Source organism: Ambystoma mexicanum, chromosome 14 (assembly GCF_040938575.1).
Source record: "Ambystoma mexicanum isolate Mex_15411 chromosome 14, UKY_AmexF1_1, whole genome shotgun sequence".
Lineage (NCBI taxonomy): Eukaryota > Metazoa > Chordata > Amphibia > Caudata > Ambystomatidae > Ambystoma > Ambystoma mexicanum.
Window position 1 is genome coordinate 136,733,600 of NC_090940.1, and position 23,676 is coordinate 136,757,275.

General features: G+C 43.8%; 1 protein-coding gene across 1 annotated transcript in view; it reads right to left on the bottom strand.

Annotated features, from left to right (window-relative positions):
• LOC138527493 (retinol dehydrogenase 12-like) overlaps positions 1-23,676 on the bottom strand; it is a 254,129-nt gene that overhangs the window by 20,702 nt on the left and 209,751 nt on the right. The window contains exon 6 of the mRNA XM_069638729.1: positions 1,874-2,063. Within this exon, the coding sequence (XP_069494830.1) occupies positions 1,874-2,063 (190 nt within the window). The remainder of the gene's footprint in view (positions 1-1,873; positions 2,064-23,676) is intronic.

A 23,676-nucleotide genomic window follows, 5' to 3' on the forward strand; every position in this document is an offset into this window, starting at 1 on the left:
GCAGACAGTTTCACTCACATATGAGTGAAAGAAGTGTTAAAAAAAAAAATTAAACCCAAACTATCAAAAAGCAGTGGAAGTGACCTATTAAGGAACTAAGTGACTGTAAAATTGGGCATGTGAGTTTATGGAAAGTCCAACAAACCGGGGAGGCAACATTGTTGAAAGCTAATGCCTACACCTATTGCCCAAGCCAAGAGAGGCTGAAACCTAAGCAATGTAAGTCCACCAGATAGTGCCAAAGGGAAAAGGGGAATAATAGAAGACCCCCGGGGCTTTGAAGTCAGTTATTCAGGTTTGATGAACTATATAACAACAGCCAATATAAGCACACATTGCCAACACATCCAAAAAAAGCAGAACACATCCATATCCTTGTCAATATTTGGTTAGTGGTGCAGTGGAGAAACAAAAGTGGCAAACAGGCTGCCCTCCTGAAGAAGTTTATTCAGAGGAAGAGAAGCATAATTTGCAGAGGAATCTTAAAGAGCACAAAGATGAAGCCTGTCTCGCTGAAAGGTTGATAACAGTTTAATGTTGCTAACCAAAGAGCATTGTGAAGTGGTTGCAAAGTTGTTCAACTTAAAGGTTACGACTGAAAAACAATATATTTTTGAAGAGTTGTTCGGGCAGAGGAGTATACCCGGATGGCGAACCTTTGAAGTAGTAGGCATGGCATGGGAATAGAACAGGTAGTAAAAAGCGCTGAACGGTGGGCTTGATATACAATGTTATATTATTTATGTTGTTGGAGGAAGAATTGTATAATCCTGCTGTAGAGGAGATATATTCTCTGCCTAGGCATCAAAATAAGTTGGGCATTCGGGGTCGGCAGGCAATTCAGGTCAATGTAGCCTCGGGTATGGGGGTGGGCGGGGATCGATACCTGCATGGCGTTGTTGCGCAGTGAATTAGGCATAGATGCTGTCTGTGGTCTTGCACATGGTTAGTTAAGAATTGGAGATGTCATCCTACCTCACTCATTTTTGTGACATCTGTTTGAAAGCTAGCAGTGTGAAAGGGCATCTGTTTCTTCAGGGGTTGGTCGAAGGCGTGAAACATGGTCATCCAAATCTTGACACTTCATGACAGGGAAGTCTGAAACTTGACTATTTAGAGTTTAAGCTAAGGGGATTTACTGACTGGATGCTATGAGCTAGCTGTATCCTCTCAAACAAAGATAGATTAAACTAAAGTCAGTCTTATGAGAACAGGCAGGTATTGGTGTTTTGTCTTTGCCACATTATAAGATGTGTGTGTTCATTGATGTGAGTTTAGGACCACATCAGTCATTTTTACCTGGTATCCCTTACCCTTTAGAAGGATCTAGAACCCAACATCCTTAAAGAGTATCCCAATGCCAGCTTTACTGTCTGGTGGCAGACACTGCAAAACTGTGTTGTCCTGTCTTCATCAATTTGTGTTTGGGCCTCAACAGTTCTCCTCTCACGGGGGCTGTTGGCACCTGGAACACAGGAATCAAGTCTACGTATCTCCCATGGTAGTAGGCAGCATCAGCAAATAGGATAACGCTTGATTATGGGTTCAGCCAAGTTTTTGCACATAAAATGGTCTGTAAGGACAGAGCTGTACCTGGATCAGTAACAATAAGAAGGCCCAAGATACTGACCCCTTCAGAAACATAACAAGGGTTATTTCTGACTTCAAAAGAATTGTTGCGGGGAAAAAGGTCTATTAATATGTTTGCTTGGTATAACATTTGCTTGGTATAACAAGTATATTGATAACAAAGGGATACTCTGTATACTGCAACACACAGGATGAATTATCTGTCAATGATTAGAACAAGTGTTACGGCTTGTGTCAAGCCATGCAGTTGTATGCCATTATCAATTCTGAATTTGATACCAACCTGAAATACTTTCCGCTCACAGACTCCAGTTCCTCAGCCACTGCACAGTAGATGTTGGTCTGCGCTCCTTCCTTTGGGGTTTTTATGAAGAAAGAGCAAAGTGTCCATGCTTTACTTAACAAGAAGGAATGCCTTACTAACTCTGATCGCACCGATCCGGGATGCAGAGCATTCACAGTAACCTGTGTTCCTGGGAAGAAAAGAAGCAGGAGGTTCATAAAGGTCAAGATAACACAACATTTTTCTTTATAATGAACAGAAATGTGCGTATGCACCTACATGTCACATCTTTGAATACTCCATCCCAACCTGCTAGGAAGCCATTTTGAGTTTTTCTTTTCCTGCCATCGCAGTAAGGTCATTTGTCAGTTTCTCTCGATTTGTGCAGCAATTATAGAACCCTCTTCTATGGATGCCAAACCACTCGGGCGAGGTGGGGGTGCCAAGTGAAAGCAAGTGAAAGGGGTGCTGTGAATGGTTCTCTGGTGCCCAACTATCCAAACTCTTGCTAAGAGCCAATGTAAGAGCGCTGATGTGTAAGGGTAGTATGACCTTTAATTCCACCACATCAAAGGGAATTCTTGTTCAAAAGGCCACCCACACCAACACCACAGAGAATAGTCCTAACAGAGTCAGGGAAATGACTTTGCAACCCCTGCGGGTACAGCCAGTGCCCAGCAGTCAGTCACCCTGCCCGTACATAAAGCAGCCCAAGTGCAAGCGACTCTCCTATTCAGCTCCCAAACGAGAGCTGGTGCTGTAGTCGCCGTGCCCACCTCTACCAAAACTGTGGATTGCATCTCCTAGGCATAGGCTTGCATAAGTGCACATTTGCACCATCCGATCCCAAATCCAAGGATGCAGCTGTTCCTTAGGTTCTACAGGGGATTCTACAGGCATTCAGTCTCTTTCATGGTAGTGCATTTAGGAGTCGCTTTATATACTCAATATATGCACACAGGCAGTACACATGTATGGCTTCAGTTATGGGGCTATTGGTAGGTCGGGCACTATCAAACGGGCATCATTTATACATTCAGGATTGCGGCCATCATTCTCAAATTTGTTAGCTGTTTAAGGGAGTTTTGTGGTCAATATTAACTTTAGAGAGATAGTAAGCAAAGCAGTCGCGTTTACTAAGACTTGTGATTTTGGGATGAGGATTCCACATACACTGAACACGTGATCCTCACTGACTCAACACATCACAAAAAATTTCAACCAACAGGCTTGATCACTTAATCAAATAGATTCATTTAATTGCCAGAATCAGTATTTCCGAAATAATGGGTCTTCGCAACATATTCTTTTCTTTACACACAAGGCCACTACCGTATAATATAATGTTATGTTATATTGCATTTGTATAGTGTTTTATGTACCATTGGTATGATCTAAAATCGCTATGGGTTGAACAGCCTCGGGGATCGTGGTCCGTATCAGTTGAGTGTAGCATATAGTGCTTGGGTGCACATGGTATGTGAGCAGACAGAGTGGTTTTCGCAGGTTGGCTGCATTCTAATGCTAAGTGTGGTGCGGTGGATGTGAGAGATCAGTGTAATGAGCGCAGCAAGGAGGGTAGTCTCTGAATCTGCCTTCTCACTGCGTGAGGCATGTGTAAGAGATTATGTGTGCTGGGTAAGCCGATTTTCTCATAGGGTATAGCTGAGTACTACCAGGCTGTTGGGGTGTTTTATGAGCGATATAGGTTTGTGTGCAACTACGCCGAATTGATTGAGGGGTGTAGCTGCGTTCCATTGTTTGTTGATGTAAAGAGGAGAGTGAGCATAATGGTATGAATGAGTGTCTGTGGTTATCAGTGGGTGGCACCTGGACGGTGACGGTATGGTTAATTTTGGATGGGCAGTCCTTTTTGAGACGTTCTGTGGTTGGACTTGGAGGGCTCATTTTCAGGGTCCCTGTAGGGGTTTTCAGTTTGGTTGTTGGATGCTTCTTGGGATATTGTGTGGTGATGTTTTTTTCAGGTTAGTGCTAAGTCTCACAGGACAATGGCCGCAAGGGGATGGGTATAAGGTCATGGGCGTACTTTTTCATGGATTTGGGAAAAGCCATGTTTTTACCGCTTTACGGAAGCCCATGTAATCCTGATTGTGCCGAATATGAAGGGATAGCGAATTCCATAGAGTTGGTGCAAGGGTAGAGTAGGCTGACCCACCAAGTCTGACAGAATTGGAGACTGGGATCATAAGTGGGAGGGCTGTGCTTGAGCTTTGGCTGCGTGTTGCGCAGTAACTCATAGTCTTCTCTTGGAGGTATGATCGGCTGGCATTGTGCACTGCTCAGTGGGTGATGCACAGGATTTTGAAGGTGGCCCTTTGTCCATTATGTAGCCAGTGGAGAGTGCGCAGAACAGGCGAGATGTGGTCCCTTCGTCCACAGGAGTTTAGCGACTGTGTTTTGGAATCTTTGCAGTTTGTTAATTTGGTATGCCAGAGCACCCAGGTATATGGAGTTTGCACAGTCCATTCTGGACATGACGATTGACAAAATAGAGATCAATCTGTTGGGGAAAGAGAGAGAAGGGAAGTTGCGTCTTAGAAGCCTGAAGTGGTAGTGGCAGGATTTGGATACATTGTTGAGCTGGTTGGACAGGGTTAGGTCTGAGTTCAATGTGCAGCCAAGGTTTTTGACTGTGTTGGAGGTGGCGGCGGGATTTGGGGAGGAGGGCTGAAGAAGGGAGGCCATGCAAGTGGTTGCGCGAGTAGAGCTGTTTTGTTGCCAAATATCTTGATCTCCGTTTTCCCTGGGTTGAGAAGTAGGTGGTTTCTAGACATTCATAGGTCTATATCATTGAGGCAAGCTGCTAGGTTAGAGGGGTGATCAGAGCTCGTCTTGCAAATTCTCAGGATGATTTGGCTGTTGTAGAGGTTGAAAAGGGGCGAAGAGAGGCAAGCAGCCTGGGGTACTCTGGTGTTCACTGGTCGAGCTGAAGAGGTAAAGGGGCAGGATACTGAATTGTTTCCTGTTAAGGAATGAGGAAATCCAGTTGAGTGCCAAGTCTCTGATTCCAAGTGAGTGGAGCCGGTCGAGGAGGATTGAGTGGTTCATGGTGTCAAAGGCAGCTGAGAGATCAAGGAGAACCAGAGCGGCGCATCCTTCAGAGTCTGCCGTGACCTTGAGGTTGTCCCAGATCGAGAGCAGTGTGGTTTCAGTTCCATGGCGAGGCCTGAAGCCAGACTGTGTGGGGTCTAGTTAGTGGTTGGATTCAGCGAAAAGGTTGAGTTGAGAGTAGGCAGAGCAGTTGAGGAGTTTTGCTAGGAATATGGTGTTGGAGATGGGGCTGTAATTGGGTGGCTGGAAGGGGTCGAGACCTGCCTTTTTCATAAGGGGTTTGACGTGCCCTACTTTGAAGGAGTCTGGGAAGGAGCCAGCAGTGAAGGAGTGATTGAGTATGGATCTAGCCTGATCTCCTACACAGCGCTTGCGTGGGGGTGGTAGGGGCAGTGGTGCAACGGGGGTTCACGAATTCCGAGATGATTCTGTGGAGCTCTTTACTACTGTTGTGGCAGTTCAGTATTCTTTTATAATAGTAGTTTTTTGGGGCTTTTTGGATCTCGTATTTATAGTTATGGTGGCCGAGCAGGGATTTGCTAAGGTTTTTTTGATGTTCGCCATATGCACTCGAGGGATCCGTTATGGGTTTTGACGATCTTCAGGTGAGCGTGAACCATTAGGGGATTGGTTGTATGTTGGTGCGGGAACAATGGACACACGCCTTATCATTCATAAGAGGAATTTCCCTGTGAATTTATTCCACAATCTATCACATTTTATGAATTCATTTTGTCATTTTACAGGAAGATTTGATATTTTAAATTGGAATTAAGGGATGTAAGCTTGTTTTAATGTATTTGAAAAAACATAGGGCATTCAGTCGCCGTTCCAGAATGTTGAAAATTGCCTGCGAGTGCTGCCTGTATTGGTCAGGCTGAATTTGTGCTTGAAGGCATTTCTATTATGTGGTGTGTCACAGTATACATGTGTGGCTATAGGATGCTGATTCTGTGTGCAACGCGGTTTCTTTGCAACTGATGAGATAATGCTGTGCATGTGTTCAGCTGAAATTTGGACATGTATCTAATTTTTTTTTAATTGCACTATATATGCTATCCTTCACAATTCATCTAATTTCAATACATTGCATAACCTTCAGAATTCTAAGCGTAATACATAGGCCATCCTAGAATTCTTCTGAGTGTAAAGCGTTGGCTAACCATCCCAGTTCTAGGTGCAATACAATGGCTGCCCACGAAATTCTTCTCAGTGCAATACAGTGGCAAACCTTCACAAATCTAAATATAGCACATAGGCTGACCCTGACAATTCTATTGGGAGCAATGCATTGGCTAACCTTCACAATTCCTCTAAGTGCAATACACTGGCTGCTCTCAAAATTCTTCGAAGTGTAATACATTGGCTAACCGTTGCAATTCTGTGTGGCTGTGGCAGGCTTGATAAAACCGTTTTATTATTATTACACCCTCAGTGTGTTTACAACTCCAATTAAGTACTTACCTCCCAGAAAACTGCTTTAAAAAACCCTGGCAGGCACTTTGAGTCCAAAGTCAGATGGTAAGTCTTGATTAAAGCGATTTGAAAGAGTTTCCACGAGGAGGAGTTTTGGGCGGTGAGAGGCAGGAATGGGTGAGAATGGCCACATAGATTAGCATGGCCATGGGAAGTCAATAGGTGGGGGTCATAACCAAACAACACCTACGGGCTGTGTGCCTCTCCTCATATGCCATTCCTCCCCATCTGTACTTGATTACAATAGTTTAGGCTTATAGGTGTCGCAAGCTAATAGCCCGAACAAAAAAGTTGCATAATAAGTTCGGGAAGACCTCGAGTGGTTGCCCAAGAGTGATGCGTGCCTGATGAGAAAGCCCTATACAGTTTGCGGGCTGGACTCAAACAAAACATAACGCAGAGGCGGCCATTAGGCAGTCATGCAAGGGGCAGGGAGTGGAGGACGAATGTGAACCACAGCCCTTAAGGTCCAGCAAAGAATAAGATCTAGGAGAGCCTGCTCCCCACAAACTCGCCAGATAAGGTGCGGTCTTGGGAGAGCCAGTTCCCAACATTGAATGCAATGTGACTAGAGCCTAACTAGGCTCAACTAAAGCCTTAAACAACTTAGGCACGGCACATTCCTCCTTCCTTATAAAGGCCTCCATTATCAAAGTGTCAGACAAAGTTAAGACAATTGGAATTTATTTACAATCCTCGCTAGGAGCAGAAGCCCAAATATCATACCTTAAGCGCAACTGCTAATACTATCAAAGGCTCTTGTGCCGCATCAGGCCTCTGTTGAATAAACAAAATAGTGCCACGATAGCCCGAGCCACCATTCTGTCATGTCTCGATTACGGAAATGCCCTGCTCTTGGGAGCCAGCAGTAAATACATCAAACACTGCCAAATAATACAAAACAACGCAGTTTGGTCCATTTCAGGCAAATCCAGATGAAAACATAACGTGAGTGAAAAGACCTCCACTGGTTAGCAATAAAGGAATGCATCACATTCAAATCCATGACACTGGTCCACCGTTGTCTATACGGAACAGCCCCTGCCTACCGCAAGCAGGAATTTAAATGGTACGAACCAAATCGTAGCCTTCGATCGGAATATCAGGGACTACTGGAACCAGGCCCCCCCTAGAAAAAAGCTACGGGTCTGGGCAGAGCCTTCTCTACCGAAGCCACTTCCAGCTGGAATGAGTTACCTCGCCATCTCAGACTCGAAAGCAATCTCCACATTTCCAGGAAACAACTCAAAACTACCCTTTTTAGGTAGCTCCTGAACTACTATCTACTTCTCCTCTAATCCGACACTGATGTCGTTCTTCTTCTCGTTGTCATGTGCTTCATTCTGTTCACGTGTACTTGTTCGCGCCCTGATGCTTGCAAACTTCGGCGCGTTATAAATAAATAAATAAAGATGATCTGAGAGCTGACTCCAATTGTCCACCAAGCGTTGCCGTATCGACAAAATGGTGCTCATCTGGAGGCTCCTTTAAGGAATGTGGAGTCCCAAATGAAAGTGACTCATACCAGGAACGTATTAAAAACTACAAAGGGTCAACCTCATTATGTTTACACTATACACCTATACCTTTTTAGCTGTTTCTCACATCCAATATTGGTCTATGGAGTGAAGCAGTGACTAAAAGAAAGATTACAATAACTACTGCGAAACATACATATAATGATCAAATATAAAGATAAATTACTGTATTTACAAAAAGCCTATATTGTGCAGATACATGAAAAAATGAAAGTTACATTTACTGACATGCACTATAGTTGTGAAAGGCAGCATAAAACATTTCAAGTTAATTTTCTGTAGTGAAAATAAACACTAAGCAAAGGTACACATGTCATAGATAGTATGGTGTTCTCAGTGCCATAGAAGGTGTAAAAAAATAAAGAGACCCGCCTATAGATGATTTGTTGTCAGACAGCCAACTGGCCTATAGGCCCCTGTTGACTAATGCTTGATGTAGAAGATGGTTTTCTTTTGATGCTTTTTAACAGTCCCAAATCAACTCTATTCACTACAGTTTTTAGTTCTTCTAACTTGACAAGTCAACACCAGCATAGGCAAGTAATTTAAGAAGGAGGGGCATCAGTATACACCCTTAGCGTACCCATCTAGTCGCTGTGAACAACTTGGTACACTCCTTGGTCAAGCTAAATTGGCCACAATCAGTGGCATCAACATGCAGTAGGACAACTATGTGACGTAAATGTAATGGTACTTGGTAAGCTTCAAAGATAGTCCAAGGTGTGCGTCTATTCACCATATCGTAAGCAGAGCATAAAAACAGTGGTTACATTGATACAAGTTAATTACATGTTCTCTTGTGCCCAGCCCTTTTCGAAGGCCCAACCTTTTTACAGCTGGAATATTAGTGTCCAAAATCCAGTTGGAAAATCGCTGAAAAATGTACTTGTGTGTTTAGACTGAGCACCCAGCAGAGAGGCTGGTCGAGATGAGGTTGAAGACTTTTCTTATCCCCTTTTAATATATAGAGGTAAGTGGAATGTCACGATGAAGGAATTGTTCTGGACATGCAGATTGGGTTGCAAACAAAATCACCAGCAATAGGGCCCAACAATCCTAATTGTATGTGAATAAGTCCACTGGCCTTTAGTACGGGCCCAGACTCCTATTGCCTGGTTGCACAAGTTTCCCAAGTAATTATTATAAGTCCAAATCATTACCCCAGCTAAACTCTGGTTCATTGTTGTGAACATTAAAAAGTTGTGTCTGTTCTTATCATTATACATTTTAGAGCTGTGATAGACACAACTAGAGGAGCTAAAGAAAGTGCCCTGCCTGTCAACTCTTGCTGGATTAAGTTGTTTGGAAACCAAATGCCAAAGGTTTTTGCTATTGTCTGCAAGTGAGACTTTTTCAATTTAAGTGCATATTAAAGTGATGTGGTTGGATTTGGCTAGCTCACAGGCTAATTTAAATTCCTTTCCAAGATGGGAGATCACAATTTGATATTTTAGTGGGGGCTTAAGCAACGTTTGTTTTAGTTCTTTACAAGTATTGGTAAACTCAGTAAGAGTGAGTTTAGCTTGTGGGTTATGCTGCCGTTGACTGCTACAATTCTGCAAAATATCCTAATAGGACCTTGGCTTCACTGGCCTCACCTGGCAAAAGTGCCATTTCATTGCTGGCAAGCTCTGCCATATGAGATATAAGGTGTTCACGAATCAATTAGGCCCTTTTCAGGTTTTTGCCACTATTTGCTATTTTATTATGATATGGGCTATCCCAATCAACAGTATATTGAATATAAAGCCCCTTTTTAAAGCTAAGAAATAGTGTCATGTGATCCCTTTCTATTCTCTCCGAAACCACCACAGTGTCTACTAAAGTTCATTCCTGCTCCCTAATGAGAAGATAATCAAAAGAGGAAGTAAATAGGGAGTTTTAGATTGTTGCTTTACCTGGAGTGACTAACAAAATAAAGGGCAGGGGGAAGGTCAGAAAAGGGATGGGGGCGGAGGACTGACCTCCAGAGTCAAGCAAATGACATAGGTATTGTTGAAAAGGGACCAGCCACTATGCAGCATAGAAATGGGAAGGGGTAAAAGCAGCACATACACAGAGCACAGGCTAGAGCTGGCGAGGTCAAGAAATGCAATTGCCCCATTCCATTAGGAATGCATGGAATTTAAAACAATAACTGTCACATTGGGGATCCAACATATTAATATCTGGACGCTTCCAACTGGCACCCTTGCTAATATCAAAAAAAGCATTTGGGCGTTTATTTCCCAAATCAAGATTAAAATCCCCCCGACCAGGGGTGTTGTTAGATCTGGAAAAGATCCGGGGCTACGCTGATGTTGGGACTGTCGGGACTGGGGGCTAGCTAACCTTTTTGGTTGTAACCCCTGAGCTTCTATCCTGGGCTACAACCAAACGATCCAGGGCTATAGCCCCCTCAAAACCCCCATAGCAACGCCTCTGCCCCCCACAAATAAGATGTCATCATTGCTATTGCCAGGGCTCAGTACACTTAATGAAGTAGCAAGAACAAGCTAAAGTTCCTGACAAGACACATTCACAGGGGAATTATAAGTATCAACAATGAATAGCCTATAATTCTATGTCAAGACGGAGGCGAGCATTATGCTTCAACTTCATGTATTCCCTCTCTCCAGCAGTTTCAACAAATAACACAATTTCAAACGTTTTCTTTTAAACTACTTGTCCCATCAGTCCTAGCCCCTGTAGTCCCAGTGTCCTGGTCACGTGACCTAGTCCATCTACTTCCTGTGCTCTTCCTCTTCTTTCCTGCTCTCTAGAGATAAGTACTTCCATTCCATGACTCCAGTAGTGATATTGGTTTAAGGATAGATGTATTAGGCTTTGATACTGTTTGATGACCATAGCGCACGTAGAAGAGACCGCGCAGCGTCTTACAAGATTTACGGTACATTTCAAAAGAGGAACCGGCGGCCCTCTGCCGTACTATCAGCACCTAAGGGGCTCGCCAGCTGCCTCTCTTAGGAAGCGCTCTGCGCGCTCACATAGAAAGGAGCAGGCAGCCCCCACCTTCATAGGGGCGGTGCGTGTCCCCGCAAGCAGAAGTTTCGCTCCCTGCAAGGCGGGGAGAGCAGCCCCTACCTTCACGGGGGCGGGGCGACCGGCGAAGAAGCCAGGAAGAAGCCGGGAAGCTCAGAGCTCAGTGAGAGGGGCTGAGCCCCCCCCCCCTCGGGAAGGAGGGGCCGGAGCGTTCACCAACAGAACGCTCTGCTCGTAGTATACGAAATCATTACGTTCATTAGCCCATGTCAATTACAGTCTCCCTCACATGTCACAGAGCAGATTTGAGCACTGCTGCTTTCACAGTTTGAAGTCCACACATTGCAGTATTGCATATTAAGAAGCCTGCTTAGCAGACCAGGGTGCAGCCTCATCCACACAGCCAAGTGAGTCAGTGGATGTGCCACTACACCTGGAAAGGTATGTGAAGGCACCTACCAGCACAGAATCATGGCAGATTTTGAGTGGAGTGAAGAAGAACAGGAGGCAGTCTATTCAGAAGACCTGGCCTATAGTTTTAAGGAGGTGCTGGGGGACTCACTCATTGAGGCAGTGGCTCAAGGGGTCAGGCACCTACAGGACAGATTGGAAACAATCGAATTGTTTCTGAGCCAGAAAGATAAAAGCACCCTACCAAAACCAAGAACGTTCACAAGGGCCACGCCAGTGGACCCACAGGGGTGTATGAAGGCTCGGAAGAGCAAGAACTCTTCTGACGCCCCGGGCCAGACAGACAGGGCAGATCTAAGGGACCCAGAGGCTACCGACGCTAACAGATTGCAAGAAGCTTTCATGAGTAAGTCGGGGGTGCCGAGCCTCAAGACCCCCTACCCAGGGGATGATAATATGGATTATATGGAGGAAGGATTCCCCGAAGAAGAACCCATAGTCTTGACCTCTTTACAGGAGGAGGCTGACAAGGAAGGAGATGAGGAGAGCCTACCACCGCCGAAGAAAAAGTTGAGGAAGCTCAACAAAATAGAGGACTAAGAGACATCGGATATGTTCCACCCAGAGGACATCCCTAATCCAAAGTCTTCGGAATGGGTGCCATCCCCGAGGGTCTCGAAGTACATGATCCAGAGACTGCGAAAGGCACTGGAGAAAGAAGTGAGACAAAGAATGAGGGCAGAGTGCCCAAAGCCGGAGCTGCCAGGGAAAGTGGCAGAGGCCCCAGAGCTGGACCCGAAGATGTTAGCCTTTGTGGCCAAGTCCAACAGAGGTCCCAGGAAAGGGATTGATCGCTTATGGCGAGGTTTCCAGGAAAAGGTGCTAGATCTAGCAGGGCCACTGCCAAAAATCATGGATTTAGCCGAGCGAGCAAAGGACACAGGAGAGGAAATAGACCCATGAGTACAGGCGAACTATGCCTCTTAGGAAACACCAACTGCGCCATCTCTTCCGAGCGCAGAAGAGGGCTGCTACTCAAGATAGATCCTAAACTGGGGGACTTGTCGTCCTACGAAGCAGGCGAAGCAGCACAAGGACTTGGTTTTTGTGGCGGGACCGGTCATTACAGAGGCCGAGCGACCGGTCGATATCAAACCTCCAGAAGGCCTCAATCAAACGGAGCCCATTATTCGGAGAACAAACAACCAGACACCTTCTTTCCGCCAAGAGGCCATTTCCCTGGAGGTGGGGGAAGCAGAGGCCAGGGAAGAGGACAGAACTTCCCCACAGGTGAGAACTGCGGCATATCCGCCGGTAGGGGGGAGGACAGCGATATTCTGGGAAAATTGGTGCACGCTTTCCAGCGATGCCTGGGTTTTGCAGACAGCCAAAGGCTTGCGCGTAGAGTTTACAGAGACCCCGACCCAATCCCAAGCCCCCCGCCCACTATTCGCAGCACTAGCGACAGACAGAGCTGAGAAGTCTGGCAGAGAAGCGAGCAATAGAACCTTGCAAAGCAAATCCGAGATTTATAAGCAGTATGTTCCTAGTACAGAGGAAGGACAAAGTGAGACCGGTGATAAATTTAACGGATATGAACAGCTGGGTGGTCTACCACTATTTCAAAGATGGAAGGGACTCACCAGCTCAGGGATGCACTCAGACAGGACGATTGGCTCTCAAGGATAGATATGAAAGATGCCTATCTTACGGTACCAGTGCAAGAGGATTACCATCCCTTTCTGGCGTTCAACTGGGATGGGCAATTATGGCAATTTGTAATGATACCGTTTGGGCTGGCATTGGCGCCATGGGTGTTCATGAAACTCATGAAGCCTGTAGTCACAGCGATCAGAGAGAAAGGAATAAGAATGATAATTTACCTAGACAACATCCTGCTGATGGCGAGCAGTAGATACTCGCTCCAGTACCAGACGGACTGGATAGCGAACCTCCTGGCCTCTCTCAGGTTCCTAGTGAATCGAGAGAAGTCGGAGATGAGACCAGTGAAGAGGATAGAATTCCTATGGTTCGTCATAGACTCAGGATGGCTACACTAGAGCTACCGAACAGGAAGATAAGAGATATAAAAAGAGAGATAAGCGGCTGTCTCTGCAAACCAGTTATCTCGATCCGGGCAATAGCGCGAGTAGTAGGCTTACTAGCAGCATCAATCCAGGCGATATTCACAGGGCCCTTGCATTACCGAGCTCTTCAGCGGCTGAAGATAAGACACCTACAGCAGGGCTTGCGATACCACCAGCTAGTACCCTTAGATCGAGAGTCCAGAACAGAACTGGAGTGGTGGTTACATAACATGGAAGCTTGGAACAAGAGAGCCATTTTTGGCCACCGGCCCGACATAGTGATAGAGTCAGACGCAAGTAGAGCGGGCTGGGGAGCTCGCTGCGGAGAACTGCAGACAGGGAGCAGGTGGAGTTCAGAGGAACTCAAACTACACAAACTGTATAGAGCTGTTAGCCGGATCATTTGCAATAAAGGCTTTCACAAAAAGACAAAGTGAAATCATGTATTCTGCTGAAAATGGACAACATATCAGCAGTCAGGTACAGCAATCATTTAGATTATTAGCAGAAATAGCCAAGGACGTCTGGCATTCCTACCTAGAGTCAGGGACCTCAGTAGTGGCGGAATATCTTCAAGGTGTGCTCAATGTAGTAGCGGACTGGAACTCCAGACACTTAGCAGACTGCAGCGACTGGATGCTGGACAGGGAGATATTTCGGCAAATAGAGGAGATCTGGGGGCCAGCACACATAGATCTGTTTGCGTCCAGGCTGAACGCTCCGAGGAAGAGATTTTTCAGCTGGAGGCTGGACCCAGCAGCAGCAGCAGTGGTAGATGCCTTTCTGCAAGACTGTAGAAGAGAGATGCACTACGCATTCCCACCTTTCATGATGATGAGAAGAGTGCTATCAAAGGTGCGCAGAGAAGCAGACACTCTGATAGTAATAGCTCCGATATGGAAATCACAATTATGATTCTCGGCACTCATGGAGCTAGTGACAGATTATCAGAGAATTCTACCGCCAGCAGAGAGTCTTCTCACGGACCAAGCTGGGTCGTTTCACCCTCTGAGAGGGAGGGGGATTCTCCCGCTGATGGCGTGCAGGATAGCAGGAGACGCTGGAACCTACTGGAATTTCAGCGCAGGCTGCAAGCTTCATCGCTGAGTGGTGGGCGCCATCGACTAGAAGGAGCTAGGACGCCGCTTGGAACAGATGGTCGAGATGGTGCAAAAGGAGAGTTGTACATCCCGTTTCGGCCCCTTTAGTTGAGATACTAAACTTTTTAGCAGAACTTCTGCAAGATGGGAAGGCCTATAGAACGATAGGGGTGTTCAGATCTGTGATTTCAGCAGGTCACACACCTATAGAGGGGGTGCCAGTAGGAGAGAATGTAGCAGTAATTCAGCTGCTGCAAGGAATAAGATTTAGAAATCCGCCACAACCAAAGTATGATTCTTTGTGGGACGTGGCAGTTGTGCTAAAGTTACTAGTGGATTGGCCCAGTCACAGGTACCTGTCATTAGAGCAACTATCAGGAAAATTGGCGATGCTGTTATGTATGGTATCATGCAGGAGAGTAGCAGACATCAGAGCGCTAGATAAATTCCCATTGATCTAAATCCAACAACCTCCTGAGGCATTGTTCTTCTTCCTTGATGCTCACATACTACAATAATTGAAATTCATTAAATGACGATGAGTCTATGAGCTAGGTCTCTTTCAACAAAACAATACTGAGGCCTAGAAGAAAATCAAGTAAGCCAATCTGTTCCAGTTTGCAACCGATTCCTGCAATGTTCCATGCTAGAACCTTTAAGGACTGATGTCCCATTACCTAGGGCCGTAGACATACATCTTTTCCAATAGTTGCCGAGCGCACAAATGGCTTTCATTCAGTAGGATACACACCAGATGGCACAGCTCCTATTAGCTCAGTCAGTTTCCTTAATTGAGGTTGGAATGTCCTGGCAGGACTTCTGGCAAGAAAACCCTGTTTTGTCTTATAATGATCCTTGAAGGATTCGCAAACCATCTTAACCCTCAAACTGCACTGAGCATTATGGCCATGGTCACCAGATGTTATATCCACTTGTGGTGGAGAATGGAACGCTAGCCCCCAGCATAGCCAACCTCTACATGGAGGCATTTGAGATAAGTATCATCTACAGTCAAAGTAATCCATATGAAAAGAACATCATACTGTGGAAAAGATATATAGATGATGTGCTCATGTTATGGAGAGGAGATGGACAAAGACTGATGGAATTTTTTGGATGGCTAAACTTGCAAAACATACATCTGAAGTTTACACACAATCATAATAGAGAAGAGATTGACTACTTAGACATCACCATCAAGCTTGACAGAATAAGTGATACACTGTATGTGAAACCTTATAGAAAGTCAACAGACCGAAATTCCATCTTACACTACCAAAGTTTACAATCCGGTCCACATCAGGGATAACCTGCCTTTTGGTCAATTTTTAAGACTTAAACGAAATAGCACCAAGAGAGAGGACTATCAGGAAGGGGCCAGAAAATTGAGACACAACCTGCACAATCGGGGTTATCCAGTAAAACTAACAAAAAAAGCAATGAAAAGGGCAGATAATAACAACCGTGAGGTCCTTTTAGAATATCAGAGAAGACCAACAAAAAACAAAAAAGGTGGCATAGTTTTTGCCAATACATATAGCAACCTGTCAAACAGAATTCGCAAGATCATTTATCAGAACTGGAAAATCTTGGAAAAAGGGAACACTCTGATTGAAAAACCTTTGATAGCATTCCGTAGAAGTAAGACCATTAGAGACCAAGTGATGAGAAATGATATTACCATACAGAAAAAGAAACAGCCAACTCTGACTGAAACATGGGGATTAACAACCCCAATGGGCCATTTCCCTTGTGGAAATCATGCATGTTGCCAACAGACAAGAAAAACGTCTGAAATAGACATAGGATTGACATCGAAATGGAAACAAAGCAGTATGACAAACTGCAATTCGACCTTTGTAGTCTATGGCATCTGGTGTCCTTGTAATAAATTATACGTGGGAAAGACGGAAATAAAAGTGAAGCTAAGAATTACAGAACACAAGAGCTGTATAAAAAATCGTGTACATTCAGCACCCTTAGTGGGACGTTACGTGGAAAACATTCATAAATCAGAAGATCTAATATGGACAATTATTTTCAAACTAAAACGGAGTAATGATATCAACATAGATCGAAAAAGGTTACTCAAAAAGGAGAAAGAGTTCATTTTCCTGACAAGGAGTGCTGTTATAGGCTTAAATAAAATAGACTAATGCCTGTGAAGATATGGTTGTAACCGTGGATTTTTTCCTAACAATCCGGCTAAATTCCGTCATCGTCAAGATAATGGTATCTATATATATATATTAGATACAGATGGAAGTATTTGGAAAAATATTTTTTTTTTTTTGGTTTTGAAATCAGATGTACCATGGATTATACATAAATATTAAAAGCCAAACGAAAAAATAGAAGCCACGTACCTTTAAACTATAAGACGTGCCTTAAATAGAAAAGAGCAGGTAAAGTAAACAACACGTTAATTAGAGAACAGGACCCATAGTACGTGACGCCGACGGAATGACATCACAGCGAATATTAAACTGCGTGGGCTTGAACAAACATTGAATGAGGGTCGGGGCAGATGGACGGCGCCGGCAACACGAAGAGAAGACGGAAGGAAATCCAATTAAGAAGGACAACGCTACCGTTGAACAAAGAAGCAAGAAATAGCGCGGTTGACAAAATTTGGAGGAAATACAGAAACATCACGCCGTAGCGGCCTCCTGCCTCCGTGGGACATCTAATGGCTAGACGAACTAAACATTTGGAGACATTGATATAGGTAAGATGAGATTGGAACAGTTTTAACGGGCCAGAAATGCTTATTCTTAAAAATCAATAGCCGAATTATATGGCCACAAAATATAGCACTTTGCCCTAATGAATACATGATTTATGTATTTTTCAGGGTAGAGGAAACTGAAACCTGGTTAAATACGACTGCATTGACCTTTAATAATCCACCGTCCCTGGGCAAAAAAAGAGAGGCCAAGAGCGGTGAATACTAGAAAAGGAATAGTTTGTCAGTTTCGTTTAAAATCAAGGCCGCGCCATCTAACAAAGAGGAGATATATGGAACAAGGTAAAATTAACCTTTGGAAATGTTTTGATTAACAACCTTATGCTAAAAGATGTTTGGGAAGCTGATCTGATAGAAATGTTTTTTCCATTCTGTCTTCCAACATAGAGAAGGGGAGTAGCCAATGGTGTATCCCAATAATATCTGAAGAAGAAGGAGAGTGATAATTGTGGCTGCAATAGAACTAACAACCACTAATATTAGGAAGACCGCCAACACCTGTTCCACAGATAATCTGTACATGTGTCCTTGTTTAAATAATCTCCATCTAGACAGAATGATAATGGACAGATACATGGGATTAGTATCCCATTGAAGACACATTTACATGATGTTATGGATATGAAAAAACGACGGCGTGAACTCGCAGGTGTTGGGGGGATGTCATTAGGGAAAAGGAGGAATAGTAAAAGATCGGGTCGATTGTACCCATCTAAAAATGTAATTGAAACATTTAAAATGTATGATTGACACTACATTATACGAGTGGTGAATAATAGAGCCCTCTGTATTCCTTGGATTTCCACAGAATATCATCCAGAATTTGACCTAGAGCTTTAACTAAAAGAAATAAGAAAGAAAACCTAGAAGTTTGGTGAAATCCGAGAAAAAGGAGCAATTCAAAAATTAAGATTGTTTTTATCTAATGTGTTTTTTCTTCCCCTGAAGAATTTCCTGTTAGTATGTGAGTTGATAGTGAGGAATGAAACATGTCGGGTATGTTTGTTTAAGGAATGAAAGAATGGGTGATTGGTGAACCATCGATGTAAGAATTTAGAGATACTCATACACAGTATTCTATAACAATAGAACCTGTGATTGAGTACCCCAAACTGTTATTAGAAAGCAATAACACATTAGATTTGAAAATGAATTGTCCCCGTGAGATAAATCATAGGTTATGTTTAACAGCCTAAGAGGTTATTAGTTGGTGTATATAGAGGAGCACAAAATATTTACTGTTTAAAAAAAAAGGAAAGAAAACTTGATGGTTAACTTTAGAAATATTGTAATGTATATTGTTGATAATTGGAATGAAGATGTTAAATACATATTTTTTTTTTATGATGTGAATAAAATAGTGATCGTTTTGGATACAAAACCTTTCTGTAATATGTTGGAATTTAATTGAAATAAGACATGCGCTTGTGGTCAAAGTCTGGTTGAGTGGTGGAAAGCAAGGGACCTCGTGCACATACAATACTACGTTGTGGACAGTGTTTTGAAGAGGGCTGTTGCACGTAGTTCCAAGACAAAAAGATAGGTTTACAACCTCTAGTCTCTCTAAGTGTTATGGGGAATAGAATAAACCCAGTGGCCAGATTTCAATTACTCAACTATGGAGATTTGATTAGTTGTTTGACGTATTTAACACCCATCTTTCATAATGATGTTCAGAAAGATAAAACAATGACGTTCCCAAAGGCAACATTTGTGATGTGGACCAACCCACGCCAAACTCTGGGACATTAAACAGTCTCTTTGACTGATATAGCAATCTGTCAAGTTTGCTGCTAAAGACTTGTCTCAGCAGTGATGGAAACACTCACTTTTGCTTTTGGATGATCACATATTTATGTACAGCAGCTTCAAGAGAAAAGACCCTTTCAACCAAATTAAGAAGAGTTGCCTCAATAGTTGATAACAATTTAACTGTATTGAATGTGAGTGCATGTGAAACGATTGTCTGCTTCTTGAGACTACCTCTGTTTGTTCCCTTATCTTGATCTCTTGAAATCTCCATTTTATGAAGACTTTCGTTAATATAGCTCTCTTTCCGTAGGAGTGACACACATTACTGTGAGATTTTTGTTGCCTGCTTACACTGGTCTTTTGCCCCAGTTTATTTATAGCTTTGACTTTCCTTTTTGAGTCACTGAATATTCAAGTTGATCCCGTTCCCGCTGAGCCACAGACTTAGCATTGGGGAATATTACAGATATATCCGGTTGGTTGCATATTATTGTTTGTACCCATCGGATGAGTTGTAGAATTACTTGAGTTGGTGGCGTATGGTCTTCGTTCTGTTGCCTGAGCTGTGGGAAGGATTCTGGACATACCATCTAATGTAGTCCATACCGTTCCCACATTGTTAACCTGTTGAGCGTGGCCTGCGCTCACCTCACTGGATCGTAGTCAACTACATGGCCGGGTGTTACTCAATCACATGGCTGAATGTTGTTCATTTACATTGCGTGCGTTGTCAAGTGCCATAACAAGCACCGCTGCATATTGCCAGAGCTCCTGTTCCTTTCTCAATTGGTCCTCAGCTAAGGGGATTTTACTCTCAACCTACAACACAATCTTATTTAGAGTAGCCGGTTACATATTGTCACACCTCTTACCATGGGGTTTGTGGTTTTGTGTTTGGCCATTACTGCAATCGAGCTCCCTTCTATTTTTACAGACAGTCTCCTCTTGAACATACAGAAAAAGTAAGTATACAAAGTGCAGTTAGTTATTGTATAAGTATACAAATATTCCTATATGTTACCATAAAGGCAAAATCCCCAAATCGAATCAATTAATCCGTAAATCAAATAAATTTAAATTAAACATAAATTAAATATGGAGTCTAAGATAGTCAGTTAAATATTACATCCAATTAAGTGCTGACAATGAGTAAAATCATGTACCCTTAACATTCATAAACTTCTTAAATAATAAAGCATTGTTTTACACATGGCAGCATAAGGTGCTCCGAGTGCTCCGAGTGAAAATAAGAGCGTAACAAGGAAAACAGTACCTGGGGGAGCAATCCAAGAGGCTGTGGGGCAGGGAGAGGAGAGTCAGAAAACGGGAAGATGGGGCTCCAATGCTTTTTGAAACAGATCAGTTTGCGTTGTTCTCAAATCTCAATTTCCATATGCTTGTAGAACTTCACTTACAGTTCAAAAGTATTGCGCAGCATGCACGCAGACTGCCACATGGACTGGTCTTGATGGCCCATTGCGCCCGCTTTGCAGAGGTTTAGGGATTTTGAAGACTCCTCTTTCCGAAACGGCAGCAGGGTTCTAGCGGCGGCTAGAATGTATGCCTCTCCTGCTGCTTGTGCTGTGCCTACTGCTCTTGACGGATCTTCGCGAACCCTTTGCAGAGGCATATGAATTTTGAAGACTCTGCCCCAACAAATATTGGCAGGGTCCTAGCGTGGACCAGATTGTATGCATCTCCCTCTTCCTGCGCCGCACCGCCTGCCCTTTGCAAGACATTTGGCCTCATAGCAAGTCTGGCGCTGTGGTAAAAAAAGTGGCGGTAATTCCGTTAACCTCTACTTTTTTTAGCAGTAACAGAATTACTGCAACTTTTACTGCACTAAGGAATTATAGGTTTGGTTTTAAACTGAACGAGTTTAGCTCCAGCATGCAGATGGCGGCCAATCCTCCACTTCAAGGCCAAAAATCACTGGCTTTAGTGCAGGCAGAAGAACTATCTGCGTAAAATCCAACCAAATCCCCAATGGAGACCAATGAACTTAAAAAATGGGGAATTACACAGGCCCCATCATACTTGTAACCCTGCATTAAAATGATGGGTCCGAGTAACATTAACGGTAAACAAGTTTGGCAATAATTACATGGAGATACTGGAAAATTACCACCACGTTCGTAAATGCTTGTCCAGTCAAAGGATCGAAAAAAAGGATCGAATGCCCTTTTTTTTAAAAACCAAAAGGACCAAAAAAAAGGGTTGAATGCCCTTTTCATTTATTTATTTATATATTTTTTAGTTTAGTATATGTATAAAAATGTTTTTTAAAAAAAGAAAACGGGGAGTTGGTGGGGGGACCCCCGCCCCCATAAAAACAAAAAAAATGCATTTGACCCTTTTTATCCAGTCCTTTTGGTGTCGAAAAAAAGGCATTTGATCCTTTTGTTTTAGATGCTTTCCCCTATAACCATTGTAAGTGAGGTCCACAGTCTTTGATGGTCAATCAGTGAGAAGGTGTCAAACAGGATTTCTTTAAATTGACAGAAAGACAGAGCCTGAAAGAAGATCCAGCAACGTTGGCTTATACCGGCCAATTGTTCAGGTAGGAACACATATAAATCCCTAAATTCTTAGGTGAGCCACCATGACTTTGGTAAAGTCTTGTGGAGCCAAGTTAAAGCTGAAGGGTAACCACTTGTACTGATACGGTTATTAATTATTATGTGGGTATTAGATGAGTGAGCGTGAACCTCGCTTCGGGAAGCAATGGGGGACTTTACAGAAAGGAAGGACAAGTGGCAAAACAGCAACGAGGGAATACCGGGAGTGGTAACAAGAGAAGGGTCAGAGAAGGGGTAGAAGGCTACAGACTAGTTACAACCAGGCCTCTGAACAAAAAAAGGTGTGCAAAGCCGCAGTGCTCTGGCTAGAACAGTGTGAAGAGGTGCACATCCTGCAGGTGCACTGCGCAGATTCAGTTCCCCAGACATAGGGAAGATCGAATCTACCCTGGAGATTTCATATTAAATTTTGACTGAGGAAGAAAACAATTAGGTTTGTGAAGGTTCGTATGATGCACCTGGCTTCCTGGTTCTTCTTTTGCACAATGAAAAACCTCCAAAAGAACACCAACAATCCCAATTCTGACAGTAGGACTTCTGCTATCAATCGGATAACTGCCAAAGTGGCAATTTCAAATCGACTGGATCCAAGGATTCTTGGATATTTGACCCAGCCTGGAACCTGAAGGGCCACACAGCCTCCGACTGGAGTGGAGCAGAGAGGGAATAGGAAGACTTTGCTCCGATTTCGGGTCTGGCGCTGAGAGCAAGCCCTCTGGTGGTGCTTCTCTACATTGAAGACTGGGAGAACTATCTTGCAAGACACAAAATTCAGGAATGGCTTCTATCAAATTTTGTCTGTGGTTAAGATTGAAAAGACGTTGGAGGTTGCTCAACGATAAAGCGGGGTGAAATCAACAGTGCTTCTAGGATCATCCAGCCCTATAGATGGTGCATATTTAAAGAGGGTAGAGCAGGGAGGGAGCACAATAAGGTTGGACGCATGTGCAATAGCCCTGGACTAGGCATTCTGATTTGTTGTGCATTCCTAGCACGAGACCAGTCTCCATGGTCCAGACACCCCCTAGTAAGGAGTGTAGGGGATAGGATATAGTAGAAAGTACACAAAAACAACCACATGGCAAAAGGGGTAGGGAAAATAAACAGTGTTAAAAAGAGGGGAGCACAAGGTCTCCCACCATTTAAAAATAAAGCATAATAAATACGTGGAAAAAAAGACCACAAATGTAAAAGTGCCTGAAATCAATTTTGTAGGTCTCCTTTTGCTAACTCACATAGTGTCCAAATCTTTTTTTTTTTTTGATGTTTTGGTGGACTGACTATTTTCTCTGACTAGAAGACTTCTTCCAGAGTCTGCCTAAAAGGGCAGCCCTAAACAGCCCATGTGGGGACTACGGGAAAGAGCCCCATTTTTGGCCCTGGCTGATTTGCCTCTCCCAGAAAGTATGGCTGTACCATAGGCCAGTGGCAGCTGTCTACATTTATATTGTCTGCAACACTGTATAGCTTTCTTACAGCATTGTTAGCCCATTGAACCTCTAACAGAAGCCAAATGAAAACCAATGCATTTTAACTTACATCATCTTTTAGACTTTCTTTGTGTCGTTTTTACTGTGGAAACTGACATTTTGGGGCTCTGCTGGTCTGGGCTCATAATGGCTCATTTTTGTTGAATGCGACCCAGTTCTGACTGGGTGAGGGATCAGTCAATAACACTCTGGTGTGCCCAGGGAAGGGGAGTTTGACTGGCCTCCACTGTGTGGGTGGCTTCCAAAACCTTGCATGGTGACCTCTGTGTATGTGTATAACTGTGGTGACCCCGAGCCAGTGACTGTACCTGGGACAATGTCCTGTGCATCCATCAAATGGAATTCGGATTTAGGCTCCCTGAGGATTTGAATCGTCCTCATCTGCGGCCCTGGGAACTCTCATAGATGGGCCTGCACCCTGTACCCTAATGAGACAGAAGTGGGAGCCCCTAAATCCTGATGAAAACCAAATTCTTCCTATTGTTATCAAGTGCCTGCCCCATCGTGGACATCACGGCCTGTACCTCTTCATCTGTTCATCCTCGAGGGACCCTCATGCAACCTGTCCTG